This window comes from Mustela erminea, chromosome 9 (genome assembly GCF_009829155.1).
Source record: "Mustela erminea isolate mMusErm1 chromosome 9, mMusErm1.Pri, whole genome shotgun sequence".
NCBI lineage: Eukaryota > Metazoa > Chordata > Mammalia > Carnivora > Mustelidae > Mustela > Mustela erminea.
The window spans coordinates 25,858,373-25,879,325 of record NC_045622.1 but is presented as its reverse complement, the minus strand read 5'-3'; the positions used below and the strand labels follow the sequence as shown (position 1 = coordinate 25,879,325).

Here is a 20,953-nt window from a genome sequence, read left to right as displayed (position 1 = left end):
GTGAGGGTATAGTAGTGAATGGCTAGCTCTTAGGACAATGTTATATACTCTTGTTTTTCTGTTGTATTTATTTTTTATTTAAGTTCAATTAATTAACATGTGGTGTATTATTAGTTTCAAAGGTAGAGTTCAGGGATTCATCAGTTGCATATAACACCCAGTGCTCATTATATCCCGTGTCTTCCTTAATGTGTATCAGCCAGTTACCCCATCCCCCAACTCCTACCCCTCCAGCAACCCTCAGTTTGTTTCCTATGATTAAGAGTCTTATGGTTTGTCTCCCTGTCTGATTTTGTCTTGTTTTGTTTTTTCCCTCCCTTCCCCTGTGCTGCTCTGTTCTTAAATTCTACATATGAGTGAGATCATATGATAATTGTTTTTTTCTCATTGACTTACTTCACTTAGCATAATACCCTCCAGTTCCATCCATGTTATTAGATACTCTTACCAATCTCTGTTCTCCACCCTAAACTGTTACATCAGACGTACCTACAGTGACAGGTTACAGAATTATTTCTTCAGGTCCATCCTTTTTTAAACACTTAAATGCTTTTCTTAGCTTTTCCCTGTTTTAGTTTGGTTGTGTGGTTCAGAAGTTTGCCAGAAGTTCCCAGTTTGGATAAAGATAGTAGATATCATGAGATAATCTCCTTCGAATCTCAGGTTTCAGTGTTACTGCTGAAACCACATCTGTTTTTTCCTCTTCAGATATTGTGGTAGAAATCCTTGGGGCGAACAGATGCCGGCTGAGCTGGAGTCTAGTCTTGGAGTCACTGCAGCAACCCCTTATCAACAGGTAGGGTGGAAGGCATGTATGCAGCATTTCTACCGCTGAAGCCATCTGTGGTCTCAGGTGTCCATGGATTCTAAGTGAGCAGCCCACATGGAGGTGGATAGAACTGCAGTCTTTCTCTGCCCTAGGCCCTGACTGCTAATTGTGATGTCCAGGTCCATACACACTAAGGAAAACCCACACTGCCTGCTTCTGAGCAGGTTGTCATGCTGCTGTGGGCCATTGTTGGGCCAGCCACTGTTTCTATGTGGAAGAACTCGATGCAGGCCCCCATGTGAGCTACTGAAAATGCCCTGTCACCCTCCAGGCTTATTCAGTGTGCTTAGCAATTCTTTCAACACCTGCCTGTGAACACTGTAAGAACATCCCATAGCCTGTGTATGACAGGCTGGATGATTATTTTCAGCTCTGTGTTCAAGGCCTCACCGCAAAGCTGATTCTGTGTTAGAATCAAGAATTGTCTTTGCTTAATAGCAAGGAGACAAGATAATGAGGTTGAGCTCTGATAAAAGGACCCAGAAATACTGAGTGAACACCCCTAGAATAACCCAGAAGAGGTAGGCAATTTCCTTGCTGTTACTTGGGATACCAGTGCTTCTGAGAAGTATTCAGGACTTCCAGTCATTTCTCAAACTCTGTCCCAAAGCAGACTATACCTATTAACTGTCACTACACAAGGGTGCTGGCTTTCGCTTCACTGCCTGTAAGGTCACTGGAGATTTATAATGATTAACTATGAGAAACAGCCATAGTCAGAAGCTCTGAAATTTCTTAATAAGTTGATATCACAGGGATTTTTCCCTCCCTCACAGTCTTCAGGGCAGTGCTGATGTGCTAAGGTAGCTATATAAATAAATGTGGAATTTCCTGAAATTTAGTCTCAAGTTCTGTTTCCAGCTTCACTGGGGTCATAATCTTTATTCACAAAACTTTTATTTCATGGCAGAGGCTTCATCGGGCTATTGAAATTTAGAGTTCACTAAGGATATCAGTAATGGGCAAGTGGGGGAAGGGAAAGTAAATGTCATAAACAGGATCTGGTGTCTGTTGACTGAGCCAGACCCTCTAAGTTGTTTTGTCCATTTGTTTCAGGCACTTGATTTACTGCCTTTGGGACATCATCCTGGAATTCTTGGATCTCAGTGCCTCTATTGAGGAGTCAGCCATAACCACCTCTGCCTCAGATACCCCAGGCAACCCCAAGAGAATGGGTGTCTCCCCTTAGCCATAGGTTATTCACCCATTCTTTGAAGGCTGGGAAAGGAGGGTTGTTGTGCCACCCCACGACCAGTCAGGAACCTGTGCCCTCTGCAACTGGACTGTAGCTCAGAAGACCTAGGGTCCCAGGGACACAGTTCTTCCCCAGCTCTAGTCCACAGGGCAGGTGACATAGCAGATGATGGGGGAAATATGTACCAATCATATGCATATCCATTTCCGTACTTTTTTGTGGTGTTCAGATTGTTGCTGGTGGGTAGATCCTGAAAAAGGAATCTGTGAGGTAGAAGAATGAGCCCCTTTTGCCTCTCCTTTGCCCTCCTCCCTAAGATTGTTTGCCAGGAGCCTGGCCCTGTGTATACGTGTTCCTAATCCACCAACACACAAGCTATAGATGGACCAAGTGAAAATTGATAGCCAAATTTCATGGAGGAACAGACAATTTTCTAGAGCTCTCTATTCCTACCAGGAAACTGCAGTTTCTTTTAGGACCACTCCTAAAACCAGACCCCCCAAGTTCTGTCTAGTTTCCCAACAGTTCCAGAAGACGGAGGGAAAACATTTCTCAAGGGACTTTTTGGTGATTGACTATTCTCCAATACATCAGCCCTATGGAGGATGTCACTGAAGGCTGCTTCCCTGGGTGGCTACACTTTTTTCTGCTCAGAAGCAGACTGCCAAAGCTTCTTGGTAGATCCACCCCACTCTCCACACCCTTTTCTAAAAGAGAGTTGCAGCAAAGATGTTATTTATTAGCTTTACTCCTAAGCCCTCTCAAAGAGCAGTTGAGTTTTGGTCTCTGTGACCTTCTCTCTGTCTTCCTTCAGCAGAATTGCATGGCAGATTGCTTATTCAGCCCAGTGCTTCCAAAGGGAAAGGAGACACTGGGAATGCCCAAAGAGTAGGAAACCCAGGGGGCTATGGGCTTCGGTCTTCACAAGTCTCCAGTGAGGGACTTTTAAACTGAACCGATAATATTAGCAAACCTGCAGGGAATTGATTACCCACAAAAAGCTTTTTACTTCTTGTTCTTTAAGGATCTAATTAGTCTTTGAGAACACTTGAAGATGAAGGCAAAGGTGCTATATCATGCTGTAGTGTCTTAGAAGAATGGAACAATTAGGAGAAATTGTTGGAAAGGAGGCAGACAACGTGTCGTTAAATGCATGTCAGTAGCTGACAGAAAAGTTTTAAGGAGGTCATGGGAGACCTCTGCCCCCTCATCCCATTAGCTTTGCGCCTGCCTGTTCGTGTCCTGCTGTCACTGAATTATGGATCCTCCCATTTGGAGGGGGATCTTGGGATTAGATTGATGAGAATGGGATGGGTCTAGAATGGGCATCAGGTTATCTTAGACTCTGAAGTAGATGATGTGCACACAATTAAAGTGGTTTATGGGAGAAAGTTGTGCCAATCTTACACTCTTTTTCCCCCCCTCTGGCGGCTTTTAGCCATAAAATGAGTCCTGCTATGGTTGGAAGGCTTTAGGTCGAATATTACTGCCTAAGGACGAGGAGATGAATGAGATCATGTCTCATGGCACCTTCTAGCCTTAAAATTTGATTGTTGCAATGACTTTATGGCTCCAGAGCTCTCCCACCCCGGACATTCACAGGCAGAAGGAGCTCAGCATTTCTAGCTTTAGTAAGTATTTGCAGGAGTGTGGGATTGCAGGGAGTTCAGCCTCACTTACGGAAGCCGATCCTTCACCTTTTTCAGCTCAGGCCAGGTTGCCCTTTGGGAGAAATGCGGTAGCTGGCTCATTCCCACTCACCTTCTCTCCTCATACGTACTCAGCCACCTACATTGCTTTGAATCTCTGTTGTTAGTTCTGGTTCAGATGTCACACACAGCCCCAGTATGTAAGCTGACACACCACAAAATCCCTGTGGCTGTAAATTCTAAGTAATTTTTTAACACTTCTACCACAAAGAGAACTTCCTTTTATTTCATGTTACATAAGAGATGCCACTTCTGTTGTCTGTGCCCCAAAACATACACATAAGCTGTCCTCAGGCCCTCCTACCTAGAAGGAAAATCATGGATGTCACCAAGGAAATAATCAAAACCCATTTGTCAAGTTTCGGTAGCAGGCACAGTCAACAAGGGAGATCAGCACTTGGGAGAGAGCCACAGGTATCAAGAAAAGATGCTCCCAGCTGAGAGAGTGATAAAAGGCAATGACGAATTGGGTCTGCATTGACCCAGGACATCGTGATTTTTCTTTGGCTCTACGCAGCACATTCATTTCCAGTTGTTACTCTTTTCTTTGCTCATGGAACCCAACAACAGTTGTTAGGTCCTGGGTGGAGTAAAAATATGTGTATATGGCTATATGAGTCAGGGTGCTTTGGACTGAAGGAAAACTTGTAGGAAATTTTATTTTCTTCCATAAAACAAGTACCTGAGTAGGTAAGCCCCAGGGGCTGATGGATTCAGCAACTCTGACCTCATAAAGGGCCCAGATTCCTCCCATCTGTTCCCCTGCCATTGTAGACATGCTTGTCCTGTTCTCAGAATGCCTACCTTCATGGTTGCTGCAGTTCAGAGCATCACATCCATATATAACAATATGAAAGAACAGAGTCATCTCTGTTAGGGTCCATAATCAAAGGAGCGAGACTGATACAAAGCGAAGGTCAAGCAAAGCTTTATTTCACGCCAAGCATCAAGAATCAAACTGACCGGTCAGGGCCATCTCTTGCAAAGAGGTGACCCCTCCCAGCCTCACAAACTAACTTTTATAGAGGTAGTTTAGCCAGGCTATAGGTGGCCAATGAGACTGCAATACACAGAGAAAGCTGCACAGTCATGCTAAGTCTGCCACACACAGAAAAAAAAAAACTGCTAGGTAACACACTGGTGGCCAATTGAATTTCAATTTACCCTAGTAGATATATGTGCTCCCCACTGATTGGATGTCTTCACCTGGCCTGACCCGCCCTTGTATCTAGGCTTTGCAAGTAAGTTCCTCTGGGAGGGGCAGGGTCAATCTAAGTTTACTGCATTGGGTCAATCTAAGTTTGCTGCATAAACATAAAATAACTCCCTCTAGCCAACCAGGCCCTTACAGTCTCTTCCTTGTTTTTTATTTTAAAGAATGAGGAAACCTTTTTCCAGAAGTCCTTCAACAGTGCTTTTCACGTTGGCCAGAACTGTCACCCCTAAGCCAATCCACGGCTACTGAAAATGGCATTACCTGGTTGACTTGCAACAATATCCCCCCCACCCCCAACCAGAGAGGAGGCCACCCTCCAGGAAAGTTAGATACCTAATAGATGTTAGCAAGGAAGTAGCAGAGAAAGGGTGTTAGTAGATAATGTCTATTATCATAATCATCTGTACAACTTCAACAATTCCCCCATGGTACTCTAAAAATATCTGGAACCAGCTATAAGGGAGAACATTTGCTGAAGCCACCACATGAAGCTCTTCCACTTCACCTGGAGTGACTCACTTAACCCATACACAACCCTGTAAGGTAGGTTCTATTATCTTTTCCCAGTTCATAGATGAGGAGCATAAGGCACAGAGGGATTGTGAGTTGCCCATAGTCACTTGAAAAGAAATGGCAGAGCCTGGGGCACCTGGGTGGCTCAGTGGGTTAAAGCCTCTGCCTTCAGCTCAGGTCATGATCCCAGGGCCCTGTGATCAAGCCCCACATCCGGCTCTCTGCTCAGCGGGGAGCCCGCTTCCACCCACCCTGCCTGCCTCTCTGCCTACTTGTGATCTCTGTCTGTCAAATAAATAAAATCTTTAAAAAAGAAAGAAAGAAATGGCAGAGCCTAGATAACGAATCCTGCCAGTCTACCCTCAAGCCTACATGTGTAATAACCATTACACTAGTCTGTGTTTCTTCTTACAAAGCAAAATAAGACCTGAATCTCATTTTTAAGGAGCTCACGATCTAGTGCAGAAGTTCACAGACCTTTTTGGTAAAGAGGCAGAGAGTAAATATTCCAAGCTTTGTGGCCATATGGTGGTCCCTTTTGCAACTGCTCAGCTCTTCCACTGTAGCATGAAAGCAATCATAGACAATACAGGAAGCAGTATCAGTGGTTGTGTTCCAATAAAACTATTTACAGGAACAGGCAGCTGACCGGGTTTGGCCCATGAGTTGTCTGCAGGCCTCTTGTCCAACGAGTTAGAACAGTGCTTTTCAAACTTTCATGTATGTGTGATTTACGGGGACCTTGGTAAAGATTATGCTGAATTTCTAACAAGCTCCCAGATGTATGCCAATGAGAATGCAGATCTTCAACCCCATGTTGCATATCAATGGGTTAAAACATGGAAAACTCTCAATTGATTGATACACTCCTAAATATATAAGAAGGGCACTTCACTGAGAGTAGAGAGCCATGGAGAGCCTGAGGTGATAATATCTGAATTGACTCCTGAAAGATTCCTGAGAATTAACCAGTAAAAACAGGGGGGGGGTGTCCAGAGGAACAATGAATAATGTGTGCAAAGACAAAGTCTAAACAAAAAGACAAAAACTGTGTGATTCCACATATCTGAAGTACCTAGCACGGTCAGTCTCACAGAAATAGTAGAAATGTGGTTCTTGGGAATCAGGGGAATGGGGAGCATGTAATGGGTACGGAGTTTGAATTTTGCCGAATGAAAAATTACAGAGATAGGTTTTATCAACCATGTAAGTAGGCATGACACTACAGAGCCATATGCTAAAAATGGTTAAGATGGTAAATTGTAGATTTTGTTTATTTTACTACAACAAAGAAATGTAAAATGAAAAAAAGCTATGGAGAGCTACAAGGCACAGGCTGCAGGGAGGGAATGGTGAGAGGCAAGGGGAGGCGAGGGCCCGGAAAGGGGCCTATCTGGGGCAGTGTGCTAAGGAAGCTGGCACTGCTCTACCTCTATACAGTGGGGAATTGTTGAGGAATCTTCTCGAGGAGGATTTTTCACCAAAGTTAACAGTTCCTTCTCATGGGAAACATGAGAGTTCCACTGCACATGTAAACAGCCCTTGGATTTGACATCTATCTCAGTCATTTTCTGATCCCTCCCCTGTTCCCATTATTTCTTAGATATGAGATGGCTTTAGGGTCTATAGAGTATAATGACCTGGAAGCAATAACAGCCTGATTGAAAACCTAGCTCTGCCACTTAATCAGCTGTGAGGAACTGCTTAACTTCATTGGGACTTTAATTTTTCTCTTAGAAAAAGGGACAACTACAACCATTTTGAGAAGTGAATTGTAAGAACAAGGTTTATAAAATAACAAGGGCTGTGCTATAAAAATGTCAATGGCATCATCTCCTACTCATTTGGAGATGCCTTGCTTCGGGAACCATGCAGCTAAGGTGTCCTCTGGCAATCCTCTGTTCCCCAGGCCTCTCAGAACCTGCTGTTTGCCTTGGTCTTCCTTTGCCCTGGAGCAATATGTGTTCTCTCAGGAGGAGGAAAGGAAGGTTAGCCAGCCCTACTGGATACAGATGGGAAAGGGAACCAACCAAACGAGGAGCAGTAATTGGGGGGGAAAGGAAATCATGATGTTTTTGTAGTCCAAGACCCAACTGGGCAAGCGCTTCCATAACTTGGCATCTCCATTTCCTTTCCACTGAGACTGTCAGAAATCCCAGGGCAGTAGATGCTTCCACTGCCTTTGTGGACAAGAGAATGAAACCACTGCAGGGTGACTTTCTGCTCACAAGCCCCCATTATTCCTTTGTGGTATAAGGCATGAGAGAGGCAGCTGTGCCCAGAATTGTTTCTCAGAAAAGAGCTAGTGAGGGGAGACTATAACAAATATTACTTGCATATCCTAAGACTCACCCAGTATTTATTACACAAAGACATCACTGGCTCATTTGAAAAAAAAATAAAGACAAATGTGTCAAGAGAGTGAAAATCATCAGAAGAATGTGTCAAGAGAGTGAAAATCATCAGAGCCCATTTCCTGCTGTGACCCAGCAGCAACAGGGTATGAAGCCAAGGCAGCTCCCAAACAGTGAAGAAAATGTGGGCACCCACAGCCTTCTTGGTAGATACGCTGTGCTATTCTCAGGTTTGCTGAGCCTTCTTGCCGCCTCCCTACACCTCTCACCTGTCTCTGGTCTGTAAGTGCACTTGAACTCTGCTTTCTTGGAAGTGCATACAAGCATGTGACAGAATCCCCAAGAACTCCTGTCTCTGATGTCTCTTTAACATGACAAAAGCTGGTTTCTCTCCATATCTTGACTCTTCAAAATTCACCTGCAAGTGCTTCTGTAGAAGTCACTAGCACAGTTTCTGAGATGTGCAAGTTTGGGAGAAAAAAAAAAAAATGAAAGGGAAAAATTAATGATACCAAGATCCAAACTTAGAAAACCTATCTTGAAATGACATTATCTGCTCTGTTCAACTCAAAATAGACTTTTTTGTCCCCAGAGCTTGTTTAGGAAATGCAAGATAATATTAGAGTGTTATAATGATTAAGAAGGTAGCTCCATGTCTTTTATCTAAATCCATATTGTGGCATGTTTATTTTTTTTCCCTTCACCCTTTTTCCCTGTCACTGTTCAGCCTGTCATAAGCAATGGAGAGCTGGCTATAATTACTTTCAGACACGGGCTAATCAATGAGGAAAAAAGCCAATCTAGATAAATCAAAAGTCTGTGATTGCAGAAAAGTTTCTGGTCTGTCTGTAGAAGCTATGACTTCACTGTTCTGGGTTGAATTGGATTTAGTGACCTTCGAGCTCAGGTCATTGGCCCTTTTGCCTGCACTCCTTAAAGAATCATCCTGCCCCAGTAGCAATGAAAAGATTAACAAAGATTGAGCAAAGTGTCTGCATTTGTATCTTGCCATTTCATATCAATCCTCTAGAAAGGATTGACCTTCTTAAGAAAAAAAAAATTTTTAAACCCTTTTGGAGTTTATGTTCTTTACCTGTGCTAACATGGAATCCAAATTCAAAGCAATGGCAAGCCAGTTCCTTCCCACCTTTATGTCCTTGTGTTGGAAGTTTGCTTGTAAACGCAAATGATTCAAGAATACTTAGGGCACATTTCATCTAACTCTGGGAGAATCACATAGGCTTGGTGGGCAGTATGGATTATGGAGATGGTTGGGCAGGGTTCAATAAGATGGTTTCCTATAAATGTATGGGCCCGCATCCTGCTTTTTCCTACTTCTGTCCTTTGACCCATGCTCTTCCAGCTGTGCACACATGGGCACCCTCTGTCAGGACCAATTCAAGTTTCACGGTCTCCATGGAGCTTTATCTAATGGTGCCAGCCAAAATTCTCTCTCCTTCCTCTGTGTGACTTTACACTGCCTGTCAGTGTGATCAAAATACATGTGCATTTTATGGGGTCCTCAATAAGAGATTCTAATTCATCAAGAGCAAAGAATATACAATCTGTTTTATTCCCATTATATCCCTATGACTCAACCTTCCCATAGACACACCTAATGCATAGCAGGTACAAAATAAATGCTGAAGCTCATTTAGTTAAAGGAGATTATGCTTATTAACTTTTAGAAGGTAAAATATGTTAACAAGTTCACTGAATTTACTAGGGGCAGAAGATGTGAGAGAGGGACAAGAGGGAAGCACATTTTCATTTTTCTGACCTTATGTCTTTGTTCAACAGCAAATATCAAATGAAAGAAGTTGGTTTTTGTATTTCCTGTGCCAAAATCCACACATTTTATAACAATACTGTTTGCAATCTAAGTATGTGGGCCATAAGGTGCTAAAACTGTAAGCTTTTTAAAGAAAATTAGTCCTGATTTGAAGTTTTTTTTCTAAATCCTCCAGTCACAAAAATACACAACATACCCTGTCTACTCTCTACTCCTCACCTTCACTTACTGGATCAGAAAAAACAGAAGTCTTCAGGAAATAATCTCAGCTCTTGCCTATCACAGACACAAATTTATAAGAAAGCGATTACCATGAAGAGAAAGACTTGCTTGCTATCCGACTTCTTTACAATCATCTTGGAAATCCTTTGGTCCCAGATTTAAGATTCTTTATTTCAGATATTCTCTAACAGCTTATCTAAGCCATGTCTAAAATCCCACAAGGAAAACTCTTCGAAGACAAAGTAATAATCTTGAAGAAAAGAAAGGATAACAGAAATTCCCCCATCACTCTTACAGGTGTTTGCTCTCTTTCCCACATTTCCTACTGCAACTCTTTGCCCAAACACAACAGATCAAAACTAGGCAGCTGCCATAAGAATGAAAGCTAATGAATCAAAGACATTTGAATTCATTGCAGGTCAACATGTTGGCCCTGGGGGAATAAAATCACCTGCTGTTTTGGAGCCCCAGAATGAGTCTCCAGACCATGATTTGAAAGTGGGCAAGAGCAGGTAAAGGAGCACAGGAGGAGGAAGTTCAGTCTGAGAATTAAACCAATGATGCATTTTATGAAAAGAAGGAAACTCTAGACAATATAGTGCTTGGGTCATATATTATCTTAGAGTAGGTCTGCATAAGAAGAATCCCATCTGCTGTGGAATGAAGTCCATTCTGATGCCAGTGAACATTTGTACAACACATGATGTGGAATAGTCTCTGGAGCCAAGATTGGTTCTGAATCCACCCCCAGGCAGGTTGGTCAGTCTCCAGTGTAAACCTCCTTGGGATTAACCACTTATTCCAGTGTTGTGCACTGGATAATTAATGCCAGATCTGTTCCAGACAGCTTTGTACATCCTGCATATGGATGAAGATCCAAAAAAAGTTTTTTGGTGATCTGTTTGGGTGGGGTAGAGAAAGCTGAAGCAGAAGTCACCCCCATGTACAGGTGTGTTACGTTGCAGATGTGGGCTTGTGGGTGGCAAATGGCATTTACCAGGCAGAAGCTTGCCTGGACAGATAAGGGGGGAGAAAAGTGTGCCTGTGTGGATACAGAAGCAACATCTGCAGCCTTAAGGCAGGAAGAGCAGAGCTATGTATCTTATAGCAGTCTGAAGAGGATTGAGGTAAGAGTTTGTGATTCAGCAAGGTTTGGAAATGAAAGAATGCCCACTGTTGGGGTGGAATGACCCCAGTTCTTTCAAGATTAGGGTTTCTATGGATTTTTTTCCCACATGATAGAAATTTTCCTCTTCCAGTCTCATTCGTAGTGGGCACTGTTGGACTAATAATTTGCCTAAGCCAATTCCTTCTTTTTTTTTCCCCCTGATTCCTCAATTCCTTCTCTATATTATTTCTGAAACTCCTCCTTTTAAAAAAAATTTTTTTTAAGAGAAAGAGAGCATGAGTGGAGGGGTGGGGCAGAAGTAGAGGGAGAAGCAGACTCCCCACTGAGCAGGGAACCTGACTCAGGGCTCTATCCCTGGACCCCAGGGAACATGACCTGAGCCTACAGCAGACACTTGACTGACTGAACCACCCAAACACCCCCTGTGAAACCCTTTCCTTAAACACTAAGTAAATAAGAAAAAAAAAAAAACTTTTCAAAAAACTGCATATTTCTGGGTCTCTTTTTAGTGTGTGTAGCACCAAAACTGCTTTTCTTCATCCCTAAATTTTTCTCCTATATCGGCTTACCAATCTTCATGGGTTGACTTGGCTGCCCCACTAGTCTAATTGCCTTTTTGATAAATTAATATGGACAGCAACTTAAGTTTACATGTAAATTTTAAACATGATATTTCTTGTACTTGACTCACATTTGGTATTCTATAAGGAAAATTGCCCTGTCTCCTCCTATGAAATCAGAATAACGACCAATCCTAAGATTAAACATTTTGATAAATTCTTTCCATGTCCCAAACTGTTCACACAATGTTACAGACCAAATGTTTGTGTCTCCAAAATTCATATGTTGGAGCCCTAGCCCCCAGTGTGATGGTATGTAGGAGATGGGGTCTTTGGGAGGTAATGAGATTTAGATGAGGTCAGGAGGGCAGTGCTCTGATGGTGGCATTAGTGCCCTTCTATGAAGAAGAAAAGACAACAGAGCTTCCTCTTTCCTCATGCATGTGAAGAACAGACCATGTGAGCAGTAGTGAGAAGATGGCCACCTACAAGCCAAAAGCAGAGGCTGTAGAAAGAAAACCACCTGCCAGCACCTTGAATTTGGACTTCCATCCTCCAGAACTGTGAGATATAGTTACTGTTTAAACCACCACTCTGGTATTTTGCTACAGAAGCCAGAGCTAAGATACACAACTATAAAGTTTAGCCATATAAATCTCTTCCCTTCATCAGCTTTTATGTAGTAGTGTTCCAAGATTCATTGTTTACATATAACACCCAGTGCTCCATGGGTTTATCTTAAATGGTCTGGACTTAACACAACTTGCTTGAAACATACCAGCTGCCTTCATTGAGAAGCACCTAAGGTAGTCAAGTGTCCATCCTACCCTGCACCTTCCATGATGTCTGCCTGTCTTCCTCACTGGGCTATAAACCCCTTGAAGCCAGATTATCTTGTTTACTGCAGTCCCTCCAGCATTAAGCATTACACCATGACATCTCACTCTTTTCTCCCTATGCTGTCATCTCACAATTTCTCAGACAGCTTGTCTAGTTCCTCTGTCCTCTCCACATAGGCCTGTGACAGACTTGTCTGTCCGTAAATGGACTTGGCAACCTTTTTGTGTCAATGAGTAACAGTTTTCTTTCTTCTGGTAGTCTTGGAATCCTCATTGACATTTGGCAATTTTCTTTCCATCTTCCTGCACACAACTCTCAAAACCCCCTTGACTAGCCAGATGACAAGAACACCAAGTTCCATGTAAGCAAAGGTGGACCTTGACCTTGTGTCTGTCCCTGCCCTCCCCTTTGCTGTGAGAGTATACCAACTTCTCAGTCTGATACTGGAGGAGGGCATATGGTGCAAATTTCAAAGCAGCAGCAGACTTCATCTGAAACTTGGGGACCTCCTATGATCCTGTTGCTGTGGTAACCACCACCACCTGACTCTAATGCCCTTTGAGACTGTCTGATCTAAGGTGGAAATGTCCCCCAAAAGCAGACCCCGGACTGGCAGCTTCTAACTATGACCCCTCTCATAAGCACATAGCCAGCTGGGACTCTCTGTTGCTTGGGTGAAAGGGGCCTCTATATTACCACAGGAGGAATCAGATGAATCCTGGTCTTAAAAAAGGGTTTGCTTCCTACCCCCCCCCCCAAGAGACATAGTCTTCAGTCCCCAACCTACTTCTGTGACACGGTTTTCTCCCTTTCTTATTACATTCTGTGTTCAAAATACTGAGCTGAAGTAGGAAGGAGCAATAACACAAAAGGATTTGAGTTATCTTCCTGTCAGGAGAGGAAGTCTCTGCCCCCAATGTGGAATCAGAGAAGGCAGGAGGGGAGCAGAGAGTCAGCCCCCTGAGGTGTGTTATTGTAACTGATCATTTCAACTCACAGGAACACACAGCACCATAAATGGGAGCAGATTTCAATCTTAAAGGGAAGCATTCCTTCCCACAGGAACACAGGTGATTTAATAGTATCCAATCCATGAGACCCATATAAATGATGCCTATTTAACTCTTTAGGAATGTAAAGGCAGAGAAGGAAACATTTCAAATATGAGCTTTAAAAAAGTGGCCACTTCATTCTTTGGAATTATCACATGATACAGATTTTGAACAAATTCCTATTCACTCCAAACCGAGGCAGAAGGGAAGCAACCAACGGGAGGAGCATGTTTGCCTGGGCACTGGAAGGACTAGCTTCTAGTCATGGGTCATAGTGATCCTGGGCAAATCTCTACTTGCCTAGACTGAGGTTCCTTTCCGCCATGCAGAGAGGTTGGGCTGGATAATAGGTAAGACCCTGTCCAACTCTGTAACATCAGAGCTGTGTCGTCCAGTTCTTGGCTAGTTTCTGGAACAGTGATAATGCTCTCTCAATGTGTGTCATGGAAATGAATGTATTATTATAATTCATCTTGACTTTGATCTCTGGAGATTTTCTTCCACTTCATTTGGGTCTTGATTTCAGGAAGGAAAGGGGAAGCAGGCAGGCAGGAAGGAAGGAAGAAAGGGAGGAGGGAAAAGGAAGGGAAGGAAGGAAGGAAAGAAAGAAGCTTTGAGAAATTCTTTCTGAGAGGAATGTCTTGCCTCTCTCTGAGCTCCTAGTGCATGAAGTTCCTATCCTACATTTTCCCTCTTTAAGCCTGCCAAATCAGATTGATATAAGTATGCCATATAGATTTAAGAAACAAACTACATCCCCAAATTTTCATGGAGTCCAAAGACCTGTTCATCTCCAATCACCCTTAGGACAATGGCAGTATTGATAATCAAAGTACAGACTTTATTTTTCATTTTCCAAATTATTTTCCATGAACCATCTCATTTTAGCTTTTTATTATTTCTCTGAGGGATGTAATACCTGGCACATATATAGGACTTTCAAAATTACAAAGTATATCATATCCAATATCCTTTTTAGATTCTGACACTTTTTAAGTTAATTTGAAAAGTTATTTGCATCCTCATTTTACTGAAAGAGGAAGCTGAAATACAGAGAGTTCTTCTCTTGCCCAAGACCAGTTGCCCATTTTCTCAAGAGGCAAAAGAACCAGGATTAAGAAATCGGCTCTGACAATAGCCCCCTAGCTCTCCCACTGATGATTAGGTCTGTGTCCTTGGATAAATTGTTTAAAATCTCTGTGCCTTGGGCGCCTGGGTGGCTCAGTGGGTTAAGCCGCTGCCTTCGGCTCAGGTCATGATCTCAGGGTCCTGGGATCCAGTCCCGCATCGGGCTCTCTGCTCAGCAGGCAGCCTGCTTCCTCCTCTCTCTCTCTCTCTTTGCCTGCCTCTCTGCCTACTTGTGATCTCTCTCTGTCAAATAAATAAATAAAATCTTTAAAAAAAAATCTCTGTGCCTTAGTTTCCTCATCCATTAAATTGGAATAATAATGGCAATTTCCTCACAGAGACTGGGTAGGGGAATGGTCTAAATCAGTTAATATGTTTAGGATCCTTAAAAAAACATCTAACAGGGGTGCCTGGGTGGCTCAGTGGGTTAAAGCCTCTGCCTTCGGCTCAGGTCATGATCCCAGGGTTCTGGGATAGAGCCCTGCATCGGGCTCTCGGCTCAGCAGGGAGCCTGCCTCCTCCTCTCTCTCTGCCTGCCTCTCTGCCTACTTGTGATCTCTCTGTGTCAAATAAATAGATAAAATCTTAAAAAAAATCTAACACATCGTATCATAATTGTCATTATCATTGGCAAAGCCTAGACTAATACCTGGGTCTTCCAACTTCTAGCTCCATGATGTTTCTGCTTCCTTACATTAATATTATCCTTACTGTACAGATGAGCACCTACAGCCTACAGAGTTTAAGCACAAAGCCCATCCAAAGCCTCTCTTAGAGAAGTCTAGAACTGATGTGTTCTGGACTCCATTTAGTCCTTCCACCATTACACCATACTGCTCTTAAGTGTTTAAAAGTTTATAAACCAAGCAGTCTCATGAAATACTACCGACAGGCTGAAGGTAGACTCTCCCACTCTTCCGTGGAAAGGATCTTCTACCTTCAGTCTTAAGAGAGCAAAGGTTTTCAGATGGCTCATTGCAATGGGCACGTGCTTACTGCCGTCTCCAGGCCTTTCCTTAATGTTGTCTGTCCACTGGGATAGCCTCTGTTCTTTTCCTTCCAACTGCAATTATCATTAGTGCCAGATGATTCAATATTTTGACTATTTATGGCTCTCGGAGCACAAGTCTTGCTTTTTGTGCTTTTATTATGTACCTTGAGAGTACTGACTACGTTGTGTGTAGGTGTGTATTCTCCACTGCACATGGCAAAATGCTCAGTCAATAGCAGGTATATAAATAGTTCTTGATACATGAATTGATTAATTGCTTGATGGGCCAATAGTGCATTCTCCCATTAATTGACAATTGTTCAAGATGCTCGAAGAACTTGCCTAGATGGCATTTATCATTACAGTGACAGAACAAAGTAGAGGTTTCAGGAGTTGTCTGTGGGGGGAAGAGCAGGGGCTGGGGAGGGAAGAGAGGTCCCCTCGCTCTCATCCGGGCTGGCTGCCTCAAAGCTTCAGAACCTGGCCCGTGCGACTGTCTGAGCGCACACTGTGTGCGTGGAAGACTCAGACCTGAACCAGACCCGCCCTCCTGTCCACAATCCGTACCCCTCACAGCATAGCCAGACCAGACGTGACCTTGCTCTACAATTAAAAACAAGTGAAAGTCATCTGCCAGGGTCACTTGGCACCAAAGTCCTGTGACAGAAGGGGCTCCACTTAAAGGGCAACACAAATCCAGGGCATTAAAATAACCTGAATGGTGTCGTTTTCTGATCAAATGCCTTTCCCTGTCGGGTTTGTGATTTTTGAGCCTGAGAATGTCCCCTCGAGGCTCAGGTTTCTCTGCTGTCACACTGGTCTCAGGCCTGGAATGTGAGCACTGGCCACGGAGGTCTGAGGTAGCTATGTCACAGTCCCAGAATGGAGAGACATTATCTCATAGACAGTGGCAGCAGGCAGGCACCAGGGTGCTGCTGGTGGGCACAGTCAGAATCTGGCCCGGTGAGTACTTCTCACCTGCGGTTCCCTGCAGACAGAGGGTCTCAGGCTCCAGATGCCAATCTGTGCCCTAGTAAACTGCGGTCTCGCAAAGCTTCCTACCCAGGAGTTGGCACAGGAAAACAGAAGCCAGGATACAGACAGGCTCCTCTTTGCAACAGGTCATGTTGATTTGTAGGAGGGTGATCCCCGATGCATCTGAGGGGCTTGGTTGGAACTCAGAGAACAGCCTTCCACGTGGAGAAAGATGGGGTGCTAAAGGCAGGGCTAGGCTTCCATCCGTCCTTCCCTGGGCCCCTGAGGGCAGGATTGCTTCCCACAGGGCAGGTGGGGCCTGGAGGCCTATGAGGTAACCATCCCTTTCAGCTCTTGGAGAGGATGAGGCCCCCAGGGGAAACCGGCAGCCCTCTCCTAGAGTAATAGAGGCCATCAGAGTCCTAACCACTTTGATCATGAACTATCTTGGAGTTCCTACCCAGCCCTGGGGGCAGGGAGGGGGTCCTTTCCTCCTTGGTAGCCTATTCACCTGGTTATCTTTCCCTGGCTCTGCTCTGAGACGCTTCTGTTACAACCTAGCCATTTTCCAAACAGGCCCTGCCTGCTCCTGCCTCCTCCCAGCGCTCATTCCTTCCTGGACTGAAGAGTCTTCCCCTCCTTAGCCTGCCCTTTAATCGGGGTCCACACTGGATTGGTTCCTTCTGCTCCGCCAGGCATCTGAGTGCCTGTGGCTCCTTCAGAACCAGGAGTGTCTGCTCCTTTCATGTGATTGGTGCCACACACCTGCTTCAGGCTCCTTCAGCACTTTGATGGGAGGTCCTCAATACTTGTTAATGAAATCAGTGGGGAAATGAATGAGCAAACAAACATTTCTGTATAAAGTAAGGACCTTTCTGGCTAATGATGTAACATATAGTCTGCCATGCGATAACGCAAGGCTTCCTTTCAAAGAACCAAAGAGCAGGGGTACCTGGGTGGCTCAGTTGTTAAGCATCTGCCTTCAGCTCAGGTCATGTTCCTAGGGTCCTGGGCTTGAGCCCTGCATGGGGCTCCCTGCTCAGTGGGAAGCCTGCTTCTCCCACTCCCCTGCCTGTGTTCCCTCTCTCACTGGGTCTCTCTGTGTCAAATAAATAAAATCTTAAAAAAATAAAGAACCAAAGAGCATTAGAACTATAGAAGGTCCTTGAAAGGAGGTCAGTTCTCAATTGTACAGAGTAGGAAACGGAGTTCCAAAGAGGGAAAAATGAATGGGAAAAGCACTTGAAAAGTTAATATCTCTGACTTCTTCCTAGGACTTGGCCTGATGTGACAATTAATTCATCTGAACAAACTTGGAGTTATCAATTTTCTACTGGTTTTGCATTTGAATAATTTTATTAGAGTCAAAAACCAGACAAGAGAACAAGGCTAGTCACATAAAATTTCACCTCTTCATGCTTCTGAGTGTTTTCAGAGGCATTATTGAAAAGGAATGATCTGCACGGATTAGGTCCAGTGTCCCTTCAGTAGCCCAGACTGGCACAAATACTGAACCATTGTTTCTTTATTCTTCCCAATCTTTGTGTGTCAGGCAGGACCCTGCAGGACCATTTCCTGGAATAAAGAGGAAATCTAGGTATAAGTTCATAGCTAAGCTACAGTTGGGGTTCCAGGTCTTCATCTGGCCTTCTCTGTAGACACCTGTGTAATGCTGACTGCAGGTCACTGAAAATGGCCTGGAACCGTTCAGCGCCACTAATGAGCAATTCAGCTGAATGTAGGCCCCGGTATTAATCAGACAAACGGCCATTCTCAATTTCCTTTTTTTTTTTTTTTTTTTTTTCCCTAATTCCCCTGAGGGTTCCAAGAAAATCCTATCCAAAGTCTTCTCTCCCAGGTGGCCCTTGAGGGTGGTTGCCCCCTTGCTCTTCTTGTAAGATTGTGTTTGACAGCAATGAAAACCAACAGTTCAACAGCAATAATTTCTTGGCAGGACAGATTGGTATGAGACTTGTCCCAAAACAAAATAAGCCTTTCAAGGAAGTGTATTTCAAGTTGGACTCACGTTCCGAAGACACTGAGATTCTTATATGACTGACATAGGAGCCGAAGGCTGAGCCTCAGCCAGGGCCGTCAATGATTGTCAATAACACGACAGAGCAGAGAGAAGACTCAGGGGCTGAGTATGCATCTGAACAGTTCAAACAGAGGTAACTGGAAATGCCGCGGAGCTTGTTCTGGGGAAAAGCTTTTTATACCCCAGCTTGATTTTCTTAAAAGGCCTTGTTAGTGACTTCAGGCCTAGAGGAGGATGTGGCGGGTCAGGGTAGTATCTCCTTTCCTTTCCTTCCACTTCTTCTGGCTACCCATTCCTTCCCACCATTTCCATAATTCTTCCCATGCCACCTACCACCATTTCACTGCTGTATGTGCCACTCAGAGGAGCTCTCTGGACATTATGCCCCCAGGGAGCATTCCATGTCCCCTGTGTATGGCAACTTACAGGCCTCTGGTTGTCTGCATCCTGAGTTGTTATAAAGCCTTGCTCTTTAGGCTTGGTTGCAGTGCACGGGTTCACAGACTGACTCAAGCATCAATGGTGGAAATGTCCCCTGGGGTCATCATTTTTGGCTATGACCTGAGGATCACCAAGTCGCTTTTGCGCTGCAACCTCGACAGGCCACAAGAGTGCGCCCAAGACCTCCCAAGTCAGGTTAGGACAAGAGGCATTGAGGCCAGGAGGTGGCGCTGTTGCCTTAACCTTCAAGAAGGGAGAGGCTCCAGTTTAGGCAGGCTGTGAGCATACCAGTTTGGGGGACACACAGGCAGCCGCAGGTGACCCTTAGATGGGATGTTATGCTGTCCCAGCCAAACATCGCTACCTGACCCTGAGATTAAAGCCAATTCCCAGCCAGCCTGATTCAGTAAGAAAGCTCTGGAGGAGATTATCAGAATTCTTGGGTTCTAGTTCTGACTGCCCCGCTGTTTTGCTGGGAGGGCTTGAAGGAAACCACTTATTCTTTTGCCCCTACAGCTTCCTCGACCTTCCATGCATTCAACCAACATAACTTAAGATTTAGGAGTGTCAGGTGGGCTTAGGATTTGGGAATAAGAAAGACAAAACCCATGTTCTTAACAAATCCACTGTGTGCAGGGGGTGGGTGGGGGGGGCGCATATCATCAGAAAGTCAAGGGTAGAGAAAGGAAGTGTACGGAGGGAGGCACCCACAGAAGCACACAGGAAGAGGACTTCACCAGCCTGGTGGGTGGGTGAAGGGTTCCTGGTGATCCTAGAGAGTCTCAGAGCTGAATGGGAGCCATGGTGGTAAAGAAGGTTTAGAAGGGCAGAGGGGCACCCAGGGCAAAGGCAGAGGCAGGAAAGAGCCCGGTGGTGAGTGTGGCTCTCGTCTAAATGAGTATGTTAGAAAGTGGAGCTGGATGAGGACACAGGGGCCAGGCAGTTGGGGTTTGCAGGCCCTGTCCAGAGGTCCCTGGACAGGCTTTGTGGGCCACCTGCTCTGAGAAAGGGAGAATTACAGAGACCAGTGGTGTCACTAATACATCTGTTTATTCATAGGTGCATAAATCTGCACTCATTTGGAGATAAAGGAGTAACCCCCACAGGCGAGGGAGGGTTGGGAGAGACATTGGAACAACATCCACCTTCTTTTTCCTTTTTATTTTATTATTTTTTTAAGATTGCATTTATTTATTTGAGAGAGAAAGGGAGAGAGAGAAATAGAGAGAGTGCACACAAGCAGGGTGAGGGGCAGAGGAAGAACCAGACTTCCTGCTGAGCCAGGAGCCCTGACATGGGGCTCAGTCCTGGATCCAGACTCCAGGATCATGACCTGAGCCGAAGGCAGATGCTCAGCTTAACTGACTGAGCCATCCAGTGTCCCTAGTGTCCACCTTCTACTGGGTTGTAACTTGACTTGAAGTCACAGCTAGGCACCATGGTTCTCTCTCTTTCCTTCCTGATCAAGGAGTACAACAAACTCATTAGGATATGAACTTGTTAAGCTGAAGAGCAGCCATATATTTATTTAGCAAGATAATATGCACATTATTAATGCAAGATTATAAGTCACCAACTTATAAAATATATATTGTCATTTATTTAGCAAAACAAAGGTATGGGAGCACCCGGGTGGCTCGGTTGGTTAAGCATCTGACTTCGGCTCAGGTCGTGATCTCAGGGTTATGGGATGGAGCCCTGCATTGGGCAAACAAAAAACCCCAAAGCTATGTACTCATGTTTTATAGATGAGAAATAAAAGACCCAGCTCACGCAGCTCATAGATGGTGATGCTGGCACTCTGTCTGGGCTTTCTGATCTAACTGCATGTCTTCGCCTTTTCACTCTGACTGCTTTTGGAATTGACCACCTCCGGGGAAGGCAAGTCCAGCATCACTGGTACCTAGTGCATTCACTCACTCTGTGACCTTGAAGGCTACAAACAGAGGTTTATGTCTCAGAGTGGGTG

The 20,953-nt window shown here is 44.4% G+C and overlaps 1 protein-coding gene across 1 annotated transcript in view; it reads left to right on the top strand.

Annotated features, from left to right (window-relative positions):
* The window catches only part of SNX19 (sorting nexin 19), a 41,003-nt gene extending 37,438 nt beyond the window's left edge, over positions 1 to 3,565 (top strand). Inside the window, exons 10-11 of the mRNA XM_032357651.1 lie at positions 709 to 796; positions 1,886 to 3,565. Coding sequence (XP_032213542.1) covers positions 709 to 796; positions 1,886 to 2,018 — 221 coding nt within the window. The 3' untranslated portion in view covers positions 2,019 to 3,565. The remainder of the gene's footprint in view (positions 1 to 708; positions 797 to 1,885) is intronic.
* Positions 3,566 to 20,953: the final 17,388 nt, after the last annotated feature.